The 12,137-nt window shown below is 42.6% G+C and overlaps 1 protein-coding gene across 2 annotated transcripts in view; it reads left to right on the forward strand.

Annotated features, from left to right (window-relative positions):
* The window catches only part of dars1 (aspartyl-tRNA synthetase 1), a 50,643-nt gene extending 38,721 nt beyond the window's left edge, over window positions 1-11,922 (forward strand). Inside the window, exons 10-18 of one of the 2 annotated variants that reach the window (XM_012970267.3) lie at window positions 4,797-4,908; window positions 5,453-5,587; window positions 6,741-6,888; window positions 7,356-7,502; window positions 8,320-8,362; window positions 8,552-8,632; window positions 10,591-10,702; window positions 11,078-11,149; window positions 11,499-11,922. In XM_012970267.3, the coding sequence (XP_012825721.2) occupies window positions 4,797-4,908; window positions 5,453-5,587; window positions 6,741-6,888; window positions 7,356-7,502; window positions 8,320-8,362; window positions 8,552-8,632; window positions 10,591-10,702; window positions 11,078-11,149; window positions 11,499-11,590 (942 nt within the window). In that variant the 3' untranslated portion in view covers window positions 11,591-11,922. 2 annotated transcript variants of the gene reach the window in all.
* Window positions 11,923-12,137: the final 215 nt, after the last annotated feature.

Genomic DNA, 12,137 nt, shown 5'->3' on the forward strand with positions numbered 1-12,137 from the left:
AATATCCAATAGATGTGCAGAACAAGTGGATCTGATCTAATGGTTTAGCCCATGCCCACCTGAACCTGCCCCTGTCAGTGGCTATAATGGACATTAGAGCAGCATTGGGTTCTATTATAGGCAATGACCGGTGCTGAGGAGACACCACGGGTGTCTCGTGGCTGCAGTTACTGCTGAGTTAATAGACCCGGTGCCCTGGTCACAAGGCTTGTCAGTCCATTCACCCAAACTCATATTACACAATGGTTTGTGTCGGCATTAAATAGTGTTTTTTGTTTTTTTTAATCCAACTGCAATTACCACATAAAAATGTTGACCTTTTGTGTAATGCTGGGATTTTTCCTATTCTGTAACCCAATGTAACTCTACAGCATACAGGCATGGTTTATTGGCTTCTCATTAAATTGCCTTTTGTGTATAAGTGCCTACATGCATGCTGGGAGCTTACTAATGTCAGAGCTTGGTCTAATGGAAAACTCTGTAAAGTTTTGTGAAGCAGCAGGAATTGATTGCTCTACTTGCAAAGACCAATCCCCATAAAGCTTTCGAGTATATGAATAGTGTGAATATTCTGGTTGCAGGTTACAAAATGGTTACATGGGGGAGTATAGAGTGGAGGAGCTGCTTTTACACGGCTTACAGTGTAGTCATAATGTGCAAAGTGTGCAGGGGCTCCAAGGCCTGATGGCATAGGCCCACTTTATAAACTGCCTTCTGGTAATGTAGGGGGTACAATATGTTCATGAAAATACCATGTTAGGCAGGGCAGCACCAGAATATAACTATATCTAACCCTCAATGGCTAATGGCTCCACAGCCAATGCAAATAGTGTGGGAGACAGGGGACCCCCCTGCCATGTTCCTCTTTATTACTGTTATACATTGCTGCAATTCCACTCAGATAGAAGACTGGGAGAGATTTCCATGTAAGAGCGAGTCTCTTGGAATAGTCCGGTCACTCAGCCTTTTGAACCTGAAATCGGGCGAGTGATCCCGTGCCGATGGCTATAGAGCGGCTACTGTCGCTTTGCCTTTCAGCTCTCCCCCAGTCTGTCACTAGTGCAAGGCAAAGCAATGGAAACCCTTTGGCTCTTTCAACTCCTTATGTTTATTGTATCCTTGTAAGAAAACAATGTCTGTGCAGCTGCTAAAGCCACGGAGAATCCTTTGATGCGACGCCCGTGGGATCTGCGCTGAACGAGCGCTGTTGTCTTTGCCGGGTACCTACGTAAACAGGAACGGGAGCACTTGTTGTTGTTGTGCACGTGTTGCCCCCTCAAATATGTATCTCCCCCCCAGTCATTGTTATGCTCCACTGCACACATCTGCCTGGAGCCCCCCCCCCCCCCCTCCGCACCCACCAACACATTCCTAAACACACAAATCTCTTGCACTTGTTTTGGCCGCAATAAATTGAGCTGATTTCAGCGACTTCCCCTGCAAGCGTTTCTCACTAACTAACGGCCGCTGTTTGCTCCGAGACCCTTTTTCCTCTCATTGTGAGCGAAGGGGAAGGAGTGGCTGCTAAGGGCCCATGAGTGTGTGTATGGGGGGCGAGGGGGTCACAGGAAACTGGGAATTAGCCATCGGAATGCCAGAGAGGTTAATGGTTTTGACATTTTGGATTATTTTTGCTACTGATACATTTATTCGTCCCAGCTGGGCCCCCGCCATCATGGTTAACTTTTAATACATTATAGAATTTCCTACTCCTAGCAACTTTGCAATTGGTCTTCATTATTTTTTGTAGCTTTTGAGCCATTTGCCTTTCTCTTCTGCCTCATTCCAACTTTCAAATGACCCCGGCAGCTAAATAAGGCTACAGTTTTATTGTTACTTTTTATTCCTATTCTATTTCTATTCAGTCCCTCTTCTCTTCATATTCCTGTCTCTCATTCAAACTACTGCCTGGTTGCTAAGGCAAACAAGACCCTGGCAACCAGATAGCCGCTAAAATTCCAAACTGTAGAGCTGCTGAACAAAACCGCAAATAATAAAAGATGAAAACCAAACACAATTTTAAATAATCATGGGCGCAATTTGTATTCTCAGCCTCCCCGTCGGCGTATTGGTACAGTCATTCACCCAATGGCTTTCAGCCGAGGTTTCCAGTTGATGGCGAACCACAACCAACCACAGCCCCTGTTACACTTCCCCTCCTAAACCTTTCATAGGCGTCTTTAGCCGCATTTCGCTTTCAGCCTGAACTGTTATTTCTACATGAAATTCATTGTCTTACTTTTTTTTTATTGCCATATCCAGATATGAAATATTGGAACGTTCATTTTGAAAAAACGTCAGCAGTTAGTGTGGATATTGTAGTATCTGGCGTATGTAGTGAATGAGGCCTACAGTAACGGCCTGCCTATACTGTATAATATTCCATATAACTAGGGGCTACAGGGCCTGTACCTTTTCATACAAATAGAGAAACAGATAATCTCCCTGCATAATGGACAAAACAGTCACAACAAAGGGCAAAGGGAGGTGGTTGTATAATTGGAATCTAATTATCTACCTCGCAAGGACCAAGCATGGAGGAGCTTCAACTTCCCTATTGATCAAGAAATATCAAAAGCCTTTTGTCATGATTAAAAAGTTAGGCAAAAATAAGTACTGTCCCTTTAAATGCAAGTAAACAGGGATTATTTTTGTACTGCTGAATGTTGTTTTTTTCTGGTTTGTTTTTGTGATAAATTCAGAACTTACGTTATTTGTTTTGCTCGAGTCGAGGCAGATACACGTGTAGCGTTTAGAAGTGAGAAACCCCAAGCGGGAGAGAAAGGGGAAGCAAAACAGCGCTACTGACGTACTGAGTCTGGAGAAAAGAGTCTCGCAACTGTCTGCGTGACCAACTGGCTGCTCAGATATGAACTCTGCCGGGTTCAGCCGTCTCAGTGTTTGGTATTTACCAATAAACCTTTGTGCCTCAGTACTTGGGTGGAAAGCACCGGACTAGTGCCCCCTCCCCATATCCCCATACTGCTTTCCCCCATAGTCACGGACCTCTAGTCTCACACTATGGCACCTGTAGATTGTAAGCTCTTTTGGGCAGGGCTCCCTTCACCTCCTGTACCGGTTACTGATTGCTTTATATGTTACTCTGTATGTCCAATGTATGTAACCCACTTATTGTACAGCGCTGCGGGATATGTTGGTGCTTTATAAATAAATGTTAATAATAATAATAATCTGTTATCATGGGACAGGTACTGCAGTAATGCCAGGGACAGCTGGGGCAGGTGTATTTGCCCAGGTCTCACCAGAAGGGGGCAATAAAGAGCAGGATTAGGTGGAAGAAATGCTTCAGGTCCAGTAACCAACAGCAACCAAAGCAGCAAATTGGCCTGAATTACTAGACCAGTGCATCTTTGATTAAATTGCCTCAACAGAAGTCAGGAAGTGTTGCAGAGTCAGGGCAGGCAGCAGACATGATGGAAGGCAGGCAGCAGACATGATGGAAGGCAGGCTAGGCAGCAGCATGATGAAATAGTAGGCAGGCAATGAGACTTGTCAGTGTGATACTGAAACAGGAATCGGTAATGGTAGCACCCGAAGGCAAAATGAAAGCAAGTTATTGGTCAGTTTCCAACTGGGCCCCCGGGCCCCCCAGCAGTCACAGAGCCTACTCCCTTAATAGTTACTCTCCTGCCTTCTAAGTAACCATAATGGTCCAAACACTGACAGTGAAGGGTCTGGACGAGGGAAGCACCGATTCATAGTATTGGTTTGTTCCCCCTGTCCCCATAGGCACAAACTGTAACCTCCCATTTATTCTTTTATATATTCTATAATATACAGTCATTTCCCTATGGGACCAAACTATTAATGATATCCTTATAAACAGTGCTTAGTGATGTCATCAGTTATAATTGGAGCTTAGTGATGTCATTACAGTCACATGACTTACTGAAACTTGTTATATATTATTGTATATAATATATTGTTTATTATAATAAATAATGTACCCACTGTTGAGAAATATGAGGATATTCAAACTCACCTCGGAGTTCCATGACCTGTATAAAAGCATTAAGCCTTCAGCCTTGTACCTTTATATGGGCATGGAACTCCTCAGTGACTTATAATATCCCTATATGTTACAATAGAGGGCACTTTATTCACTATATATTATAAGGAACTCCTCAGTGACTTATAATATCCCTATATGTTACAATAGGGGGCACTTTATTCACTATATATTATAAGGAACTCCTCTGGGACTTATAATATCCCTATATGTTACAATAGGGGGTACTTTATTCACTATATATTATAAGGAACTCCTCGGGGCTTATAATATCCCTATATGTTACAATAGGGGGTACTTTATTCACTATATATTATAAGGAACTCCTCGGGGGCTTATAATATCCCTATATGTTACAATAGGGGGTACTTTATTCACTATATATTATAAGGAACTCCTCAGGGACTTATAATATCCCTATATGTTACAATAGGGGGTACTTTATTCACTATATATTATAAGGAACTCCTCAGGGGCTTATAATATCCCTATATGTTACAATAGGGGGTACTTTATTCACTATATATTATAAGGAACTCCTCGGGGGCTTATAATATCCCTATATTTTACAATAGGGGGCACTTTATTCACTATATAAATCTCAGGCCCAGACCAGGGGCCAATGAATTCCTTCCAATACAATGTCCGGCAGGTACAATGGATCGCTCAGGTCCGTTCCTTGCTGCCTCTATGCCCCAGAGCTGCTGTACCATTGGGGCTTCAATCTGAGGGCTCAGCACTAACTGTAGGGCCTTTCTGTACACAGACTTCCACCAGCCAGGCCGTGTTTGGACTCCAGTCGGGGGTCTGTCAGCTCTTCCGAGAGACCCTCACTCAGAAAGGCTTTGTGGAGATCCAGACCCCAAAAATCATCTCTGGTAGGTGCATTCCCTATAACCGGGACTGTCAGACTCTCTGCTCCCTCTATATTGGTATAAATAGGCTTTTTGTGTACTACTTCCATGGCTATCCACTAGGTGGCACTGTTACAAGCTGTGTTTTATCTGTTAGTTGTACCAACTGTCCCATCAACCGGTGGGCACTGATGCTGCTTTGCTGTCCTCCCTGCGGATGGAGATTCACACGGTACTTTCCTGCCTGCTGAAAAAAGTGCACAAAATTGCCTCCTACATCCCTTATTGACATGGATGGGGAATGCCTGGAAATCCCAGTCATGGAAAGTTCCCCTTTAAAATAGCGATTGCAAACAGAAATAACATCCCATTTGTTTTAAAGGTGTTTAATATTTAAGTACCCCCCAATCACTTGGTCTTTATGGTAACTGCCTGGAAGCATTGGTCTTGCAACTGCCACATATCCAGGTGACACTTGCAATGTACAATATACATATACAATGTTTATTCAGCAAGTATAGAAACAAACCTATCATTAGATTATTTATTGATTTATTTGCTTTTCTAGCTGCCAGTGAGGGAGGTGCCAATGTGTTCACCGTTTCCTACTTTAAAACCAGCGCCTACCTGGCACAGTCCCCGCAGCTGTACAAGCAGATGTGCATCTGTGCTGACTTTGAGAAAGTCTTCTGCATTGGGCCAGGTAAGTGGCACACAGGAAGCACTAAATATACTTAAGGGTTAATCCTGCTTCATTGGCATTAGCCCCTATAACAATCTGCCCCTGGGGAACGCCAGGGAATAGCACCTTGCATGGAGAAAGCAATGGAAAGCAGTTTGTTGGAACAAGAGCTCCCTCTAGTGGTCAGAGCTCCATCAACCTGATTTATATGACTTAAAAGGGAAAAGCGAATCATTTAAACATTAAATAAACCCAATAGGGCTGTTCTGCCCCAATAAGGGGTAATTATATCTTAGTTGGGATCAAGTACAGGTACTGTTTTATTATTACAGAGAAAAGGGAATCATTTAACCATTAAATAAACCCAATAGGGCTGTTCTGCCCCAATAAGGGGTAATTATATCTTAGTTGGGATCAAGTACAGGTACTGTTTTATTATTACAGAGAAAAGGGAATCATTTAACCATTAAATAAACCCAATAGTGCTGTTCTGCCCCCAATAAGGGGTAATTATATCTTAGTTGGGATCAAGTACAGGTACTGTTTTATTATTACAGAGAAAAGGGAATCATTTAACCATTAAATAAACCCAATAGGGCTGTTCTGCCCCCAATAAGGGGTAATTATATCTTAGTTGGGATCAAGTACAGGTACTGTTTTATTATTACAGAGAAAAGGAAACCAGTTTTAAAAATGTGAATTATTTGCTTATAATGGAGTCTATGGGAGATGGCCTTTCCATAATTCTGAGTTTTCTGGATAACGGGTCTCCGGATAACGGATCCTATACCTGTATGCACCATAAGGATATATTTAAAGTATTAACACAACGGGACAGCTTTATGGATAAACAGACGGTGAACTGAAATAAAGTGCTTCCCAGAGCCAATAACAGCATGGGTTCCTCTCTAGGCTGCAGAATCATCCAATCAGCTGGAAATGCCAAAAATATTGTGATTATGCAATGAACAGGTTGCACATAGGGGAGTGTTTAGCCAAATTCATTAGAGTGGCTGGCAGGGTGCCACGGGGCACTGTATTGGCACTAAGAGCCTCGGCCCTTCCTGCTGGGACACAATTGGATTGGGTTTAGCCCCAGAGAGAATTACAGGTCTGGGAACTGCTGGTTCTGATTTCTTTGTCTCCGTCACTGATTGGCTCATTGCTTTCCCAGTGTTCCGTGCAGAAGACTCAAACACCCACCGGCATCTGACGGAGTTTGTGGGTCTGGATATAGAAATGGCCTTTAACTACCACTACCATGAGGTTGTAGATGAGATTGCAGACACCCTGGTGCAGATATTCAAAGGCCTGCAGGAGAGGTAACGTGTCCCCCGAGGCTGACAGTCTCCCTTCTCCCCTGTCCTTGTCTATGTATAACAGAGGGGAGGCTCCCAGGGGATCATGGGAGCTGCACATCAGTCCTGCCAACATGGGGTGAGGAGGCTGTAACCGACATCATTTATTCTGTTTGTTGCCAAAATTATTTTTCTTGTTCCAAGTGTGTAGCATGTAATAATCACTGGATTCTGCATTACAGAATGATTATAGCGCCCTCTAGTGACCGTTGGTGAAACCTAGTTTTCCTGACATATGCATTATCTCAATTACATGTTTCCTCTACAGATTATCATAAACCCAAACATACCATAGCGCAATGCAGTTACTAATGGACACTTTATTTCTAAGCTTGATCTCTATACCCTGGCCCCACAATAAAGGCCTAATCCTTCTTACGTCCTTCTCCTAATGCTAAAACTGCTTGTTCCTCTCCCCGCGTCACTTCTAGGTTCCAGACGGAGATTCAGACAGTCTGCAAACAGTTCCCTAGCGAGCCATTCAAATTCCTCGAGCCGACCCTGCGCCTGGAGTACACCGAGGGAGTTGCCATGCTGCGGGAAGCTGGAGTGGAGATGGGAGATGAGGAAGATCTCAGGTACCGACTTGCTGATTCTCCTGGATCCACGGGTCCCTTCAGGCAGATTCTGGCTCCATGCCTGACTATGGGAAAGAGAGCAAAGTACAGAGATTCCCTCTGTAAGGGATAGGTGGAGGGGAGGGGGGTATTACATTCACAGGCGAGGGGGTTGGTTCCTATGGGGTAATATAATTGTACCAATTGGACTTACCCATCTCGTAAAACTAGGGTTATAGATATCCCAGCTCTAAAAGGGGTGGGTCACCTTTAAGTTAATATTTAGTGTGTTATAAAATGACCAGTTCTCAGCAACCTTTCAATTGGTCTTTTTTTTATTCCTTATAGATTCTAAATAATTTGCACTGACCCCGGAAGCCAAAAACTCTTGCTCTGTGAGGCTACAATGTTATTGTTGTTGCTACTTTTTCTTATAATAATCTATTTATTCAGCCCCTCTCCTATTCATAATCCAGTTTCTCATTCAAACCATGGCCTGGTTGCTAGGGTAGTTTAAACCCTAGCAACCAGATACCTGCTGAAATTCCAAATTGGAGAGCTGCTGAACAAAAAGCTAAGTAATTCAAAGACTACATGAAAATAAAATAAAGACCTGAACATCATACTAAAAGTTAATTTTAAGGTAAACAACCCCTTGAAGTGTTTGTGTATGCTGGGATTTTCTGCTAGTTCAGAAAATCCAGGGGGTAGGTGGCTCAATATCCCTTTTAATTACCCCCCAGTAGGTGGAGTTGTGCCCCCCAGATAGCAGTGATTTGAAGCCTTGTATTACAGTATTTGTGCCGCCAGTTACAGCCCCCCCTTTCTTTTCTCATAGCACCCCGAATGAGAAGCTCCTGGGGCGCCTGGTGAAAGAGAAGGTAATAATTCATATGGATTAGTTGTAGGGGCTGGATAGCCTTGCTTGCTGCCAGTGTCATATAAATAACAGCACTGAAATATAGAATGTAATTATATGGCGCAGCGTTGGCAGTAAAGCGAGACTGTAAATGTGACACAGGGCAGTGATGTACAACTTGCACACAAATCTCTCTCTCATTTATTTCCAGTACGACACTGACTTCTACATCCTGGATAAATACCCACTGGCTGTGCGACCCTTCTACACCATGCCCGATCCGCAGGACCCTGTAAGTGCGCTCTATGCTGCTACTGGCGCTGCTTTATAGTTGCACATTCATTCATTCATACAGGTATGGGACCTGTTATCCAGAATGCTCTGGACCTGGGGTTTTTCAGATCTTTCTGCAGTTTGGATCTTCATACCTTAAGGCTACTAAAAAATCATTTAGACATTAAATAACCCCAATAGGACTGTTCTGCCCCAATAAGGGGTAATTATATCTTAGTTGGGATCAAGTACAGGTACTGTTTTATTATTACAGAGAAAAGGGAATCATTTAACCATTAAATAAACCCAATAGGGCTGTTCTGCCCCAATAAGGGGTAATTATATCTTAGTTGGGATCAAGTACAGGTACTGTTTTATTATTAAAGAGAAAAGGGAATCATTTAACCATGAAATAAACCCAATAGGGCTGTTCTGCCCCCAATAAGGGGTAATTATATCTTAGTTGGGATCAAGGACAGGTACTGTTTTATTATTACAGAGAAGAGGGAATCATTTAACCATTAAATAAACCCAATAGGGCTGTTCTGCCCCAATAAGGGGTAATTATATCTTAGTTGGGATCAAGTACAGGTACTGTTTTATTATTACAGAGAAGAGGGAATCATTTAACCATTAAATAAACCCAATAGGGCTGTTCTGCCCCCAATAAGGGGTAATTATATCTTAGTTGGGATCAAGTACAGGTACTGTTTTATTATTACAGAGAAGAGGGAATCATTTAACCATTAAATAAACCCAATAGGGCTGTTCTGCCCCAATAAGGGGTAATTATATCTTAGTTGGGATCAAGTACAGGTACTGTTTTATTATTACAGAGAAAAGGGAATCATTTAACCATTAAATAAACCCAATAGGGCTGTTCTGCCCCATTAAGGGGTAATTATATCTTAGTTGGGATCAAGTACAGGTACTGTTTTATTATTAAAGAGAAAAGGGAATCATTTAACCATGAAATAAACCCAATAGGGCTGTTCTGCCCCCAATAAGGGGTAATTATATCTTAGTTGGGATCAAGTACAGGTACTGTTTTATTATTACAGAGAAAAGGGAATCATTTAACCATGAAATAAACCCAATAGGGCTGTTCTGCCCCAATAAGGGGTAATTATATCTTAGTTGGGATCAAGTACAGGTACTGTTTTATTATTACAGAGAAAAGGGAATCATTTAACCATTAAATAAACCCAATAGGGCTGTTCTGCCCCCAATAAGGGGTAATTATATCTTAGTTGGGATCAAGGACAGGTACTGTTTTATTATTACAGAGAAAAGGGAATCATTTAACCATTAAATAAACCCAATAGGGCTGTTCTGCCCCAATAAGGGGTAATTATATCTTAGTTGGGATCTAGTACAGGTACTGTTTTATTATTACAGAGAAAAGGGAATCATTTAACCATTAAATAAACCCAATAGGGCTGTTCTGCCCCAATAAGGGGTAATTATATCTTAGTTGGGATCAAGTACAGGTACTGTACCAAGGGCATTACCGCTACCCATCATGTGACATTCTGTTCAACTCCCTGGGCCGTGTGATTGGCCAATCCTGACGGATATTGCTATACATGCATTATACTGACAGGAACCAGGAAGGAACTTGGAGTTCAGTTAATAGAGTGTAGAGTTCTGGCCACTGCTGCAGGATATCTATAGATATAGACATATAAAGAGTAGGGATGCACCAAATCCAACATTCGGTTTGGGATTCAGCTGCCCCTGGCCAAATCGAATCCTTCAAATCACGTGACTTTTTGATAGATAGATAGATAGATAGATAGATAGATAGATAGATAGATAGATAGATGATAGATAGATATAGATAGATAGATAGATAGATAGATGATAGATAGAGACAGATAGATGATAGATAGATAGATAGATAGATAGATAGGTAGATACAGTGATGCTTTTACTGCAGTGTGCATAATATTAGTATCTGCCAATATCGTTCCACAGAAATACTCCAACTCCTACGATATGTTCATGAGAGGGGAGGAGATCTTGTCTGGAGCCCAGAGAGTCCATGATCCCCAGCTGCTCACCGAGAGGGCCACACACCATGCCATTGGTAAGCGATATCTGCCGTATAAATGGCGCAATGATACGATGGTGGGCAGCCCCACTACTGCAGCTTTTACTTGCCCTTTACCTGCCCTGGTACCTTGGGGTTTGAATTATTTAGCTGCTTGTCCGGCGCTCTCAGTGGGGTGAGAGAGAGAGGAAGGTGGGTAGGAGAGGAGCTGATAGAAAGATAAGGAATAAAACATAATTCATTTGTAGCCTCACAGAGCAGTAGGTTTCTGGTTGTCAGGGTCGGTGACCCCCCCATCAGAAAGTGGAAAAAGGGTAAATAATGTTTTAAAAATTGGAAGAAATAAAAATGGCCACTTGTGAGCCTTTATTTTAACTTGTATCTCTCATTGTGTGTCTTTTCTTTTCACAGACTTGGAGAAAATCAAGGCCTACATCGACTCCTTCCGCTTCGGGGCCCCTCCCCACGCCGGCGGTGGCATAGGTACTTTACCCCCAGCTTTATATTACACTGGACTTTTTACCCAGCAGTAACACTGTTCAAGTTCCTAAGCCTCTCCTTGCAATGTGCAGTGAATCCCCGCCATTTAGAGGGGTGTTAGAGTTCAGCGCCGTCACTGAGCTCTAACACCCCTCCGCACAGAATGGTATTTAAGCTATACCAAACTGACAGTAAGCATTATTTATTTTGATATATTATTATTTGATATATATAATATATCTGCCCATAGTCTTAGCAGTTTATATATTTGTTATTATTGTTTTATTCTATCCTTTACCAGTAGATGTCGCCGTTGCAAGGCAAATACTGAGCACGTTTGCTTGTGTTACAGGTCTGGAGCGTGTCACCATGCTGTACTTAGGGCTGCACAACGTCCGTCAGACCTCCATGTTCCCACGTGACCCCAAGCGACTGACCCCCTGAGAAACCTACGGGGCCCAATAGGAGTCAGAGGCTACCGGCCAGAAACAGAAATATGCTGCACTCTCCGTTGCCTTACAGTGCCATGTGACTAAGGACGCTCTGTTGTCCCCTAACATCCCCCCTAGCAACACAGATTAACATGTTTCCACAATCAAATTGATTAATGTCTTTTTTATAAGCGGCATTTAATAGGTTAACTTTATAATCACTGTTCTACAGCTCGGCTGCTAATTAATAATAACACTGTGATTGACTAATGGGAGCATAGACTGCCGGGGAGTGCGTCTTAGTTGTATTAATGCACTGAATAAAGGTTAGTCTTCTACCGTGCAGCCTGCGATTGGTCTTCCTTCAGAAGCTCAGTGGGGGGATCTTGCACCCTGGGGAGACCCCATCTTACTTGCAATTGCTAAAATCACAGATGTTTCATGTTGGTTACTTTCAATGTCCTGCAAATTGCTGATCTCTGAGCGTCGCATCGATACGGGTGGGATCAACATTTACACATTGGGGCATATTTATTATAGTGTGTAAGCCCCTAGCAACC

This window comes from Xenopus tropicalis, chromosome 9, assembly GCF_000004195.4.
Source record: "Xenopus tropicalis strain Nigerian chromosome 9, UCB_Xtro_10.0, whole genome shotgun sequence".
In the NCBI taxonomy this organism is placed as follows: Eukaryota; Metazoa; Chordata; class Amphibia; order Anura; family Pipidae; genus Xenopus; species Xenopus tropicalis.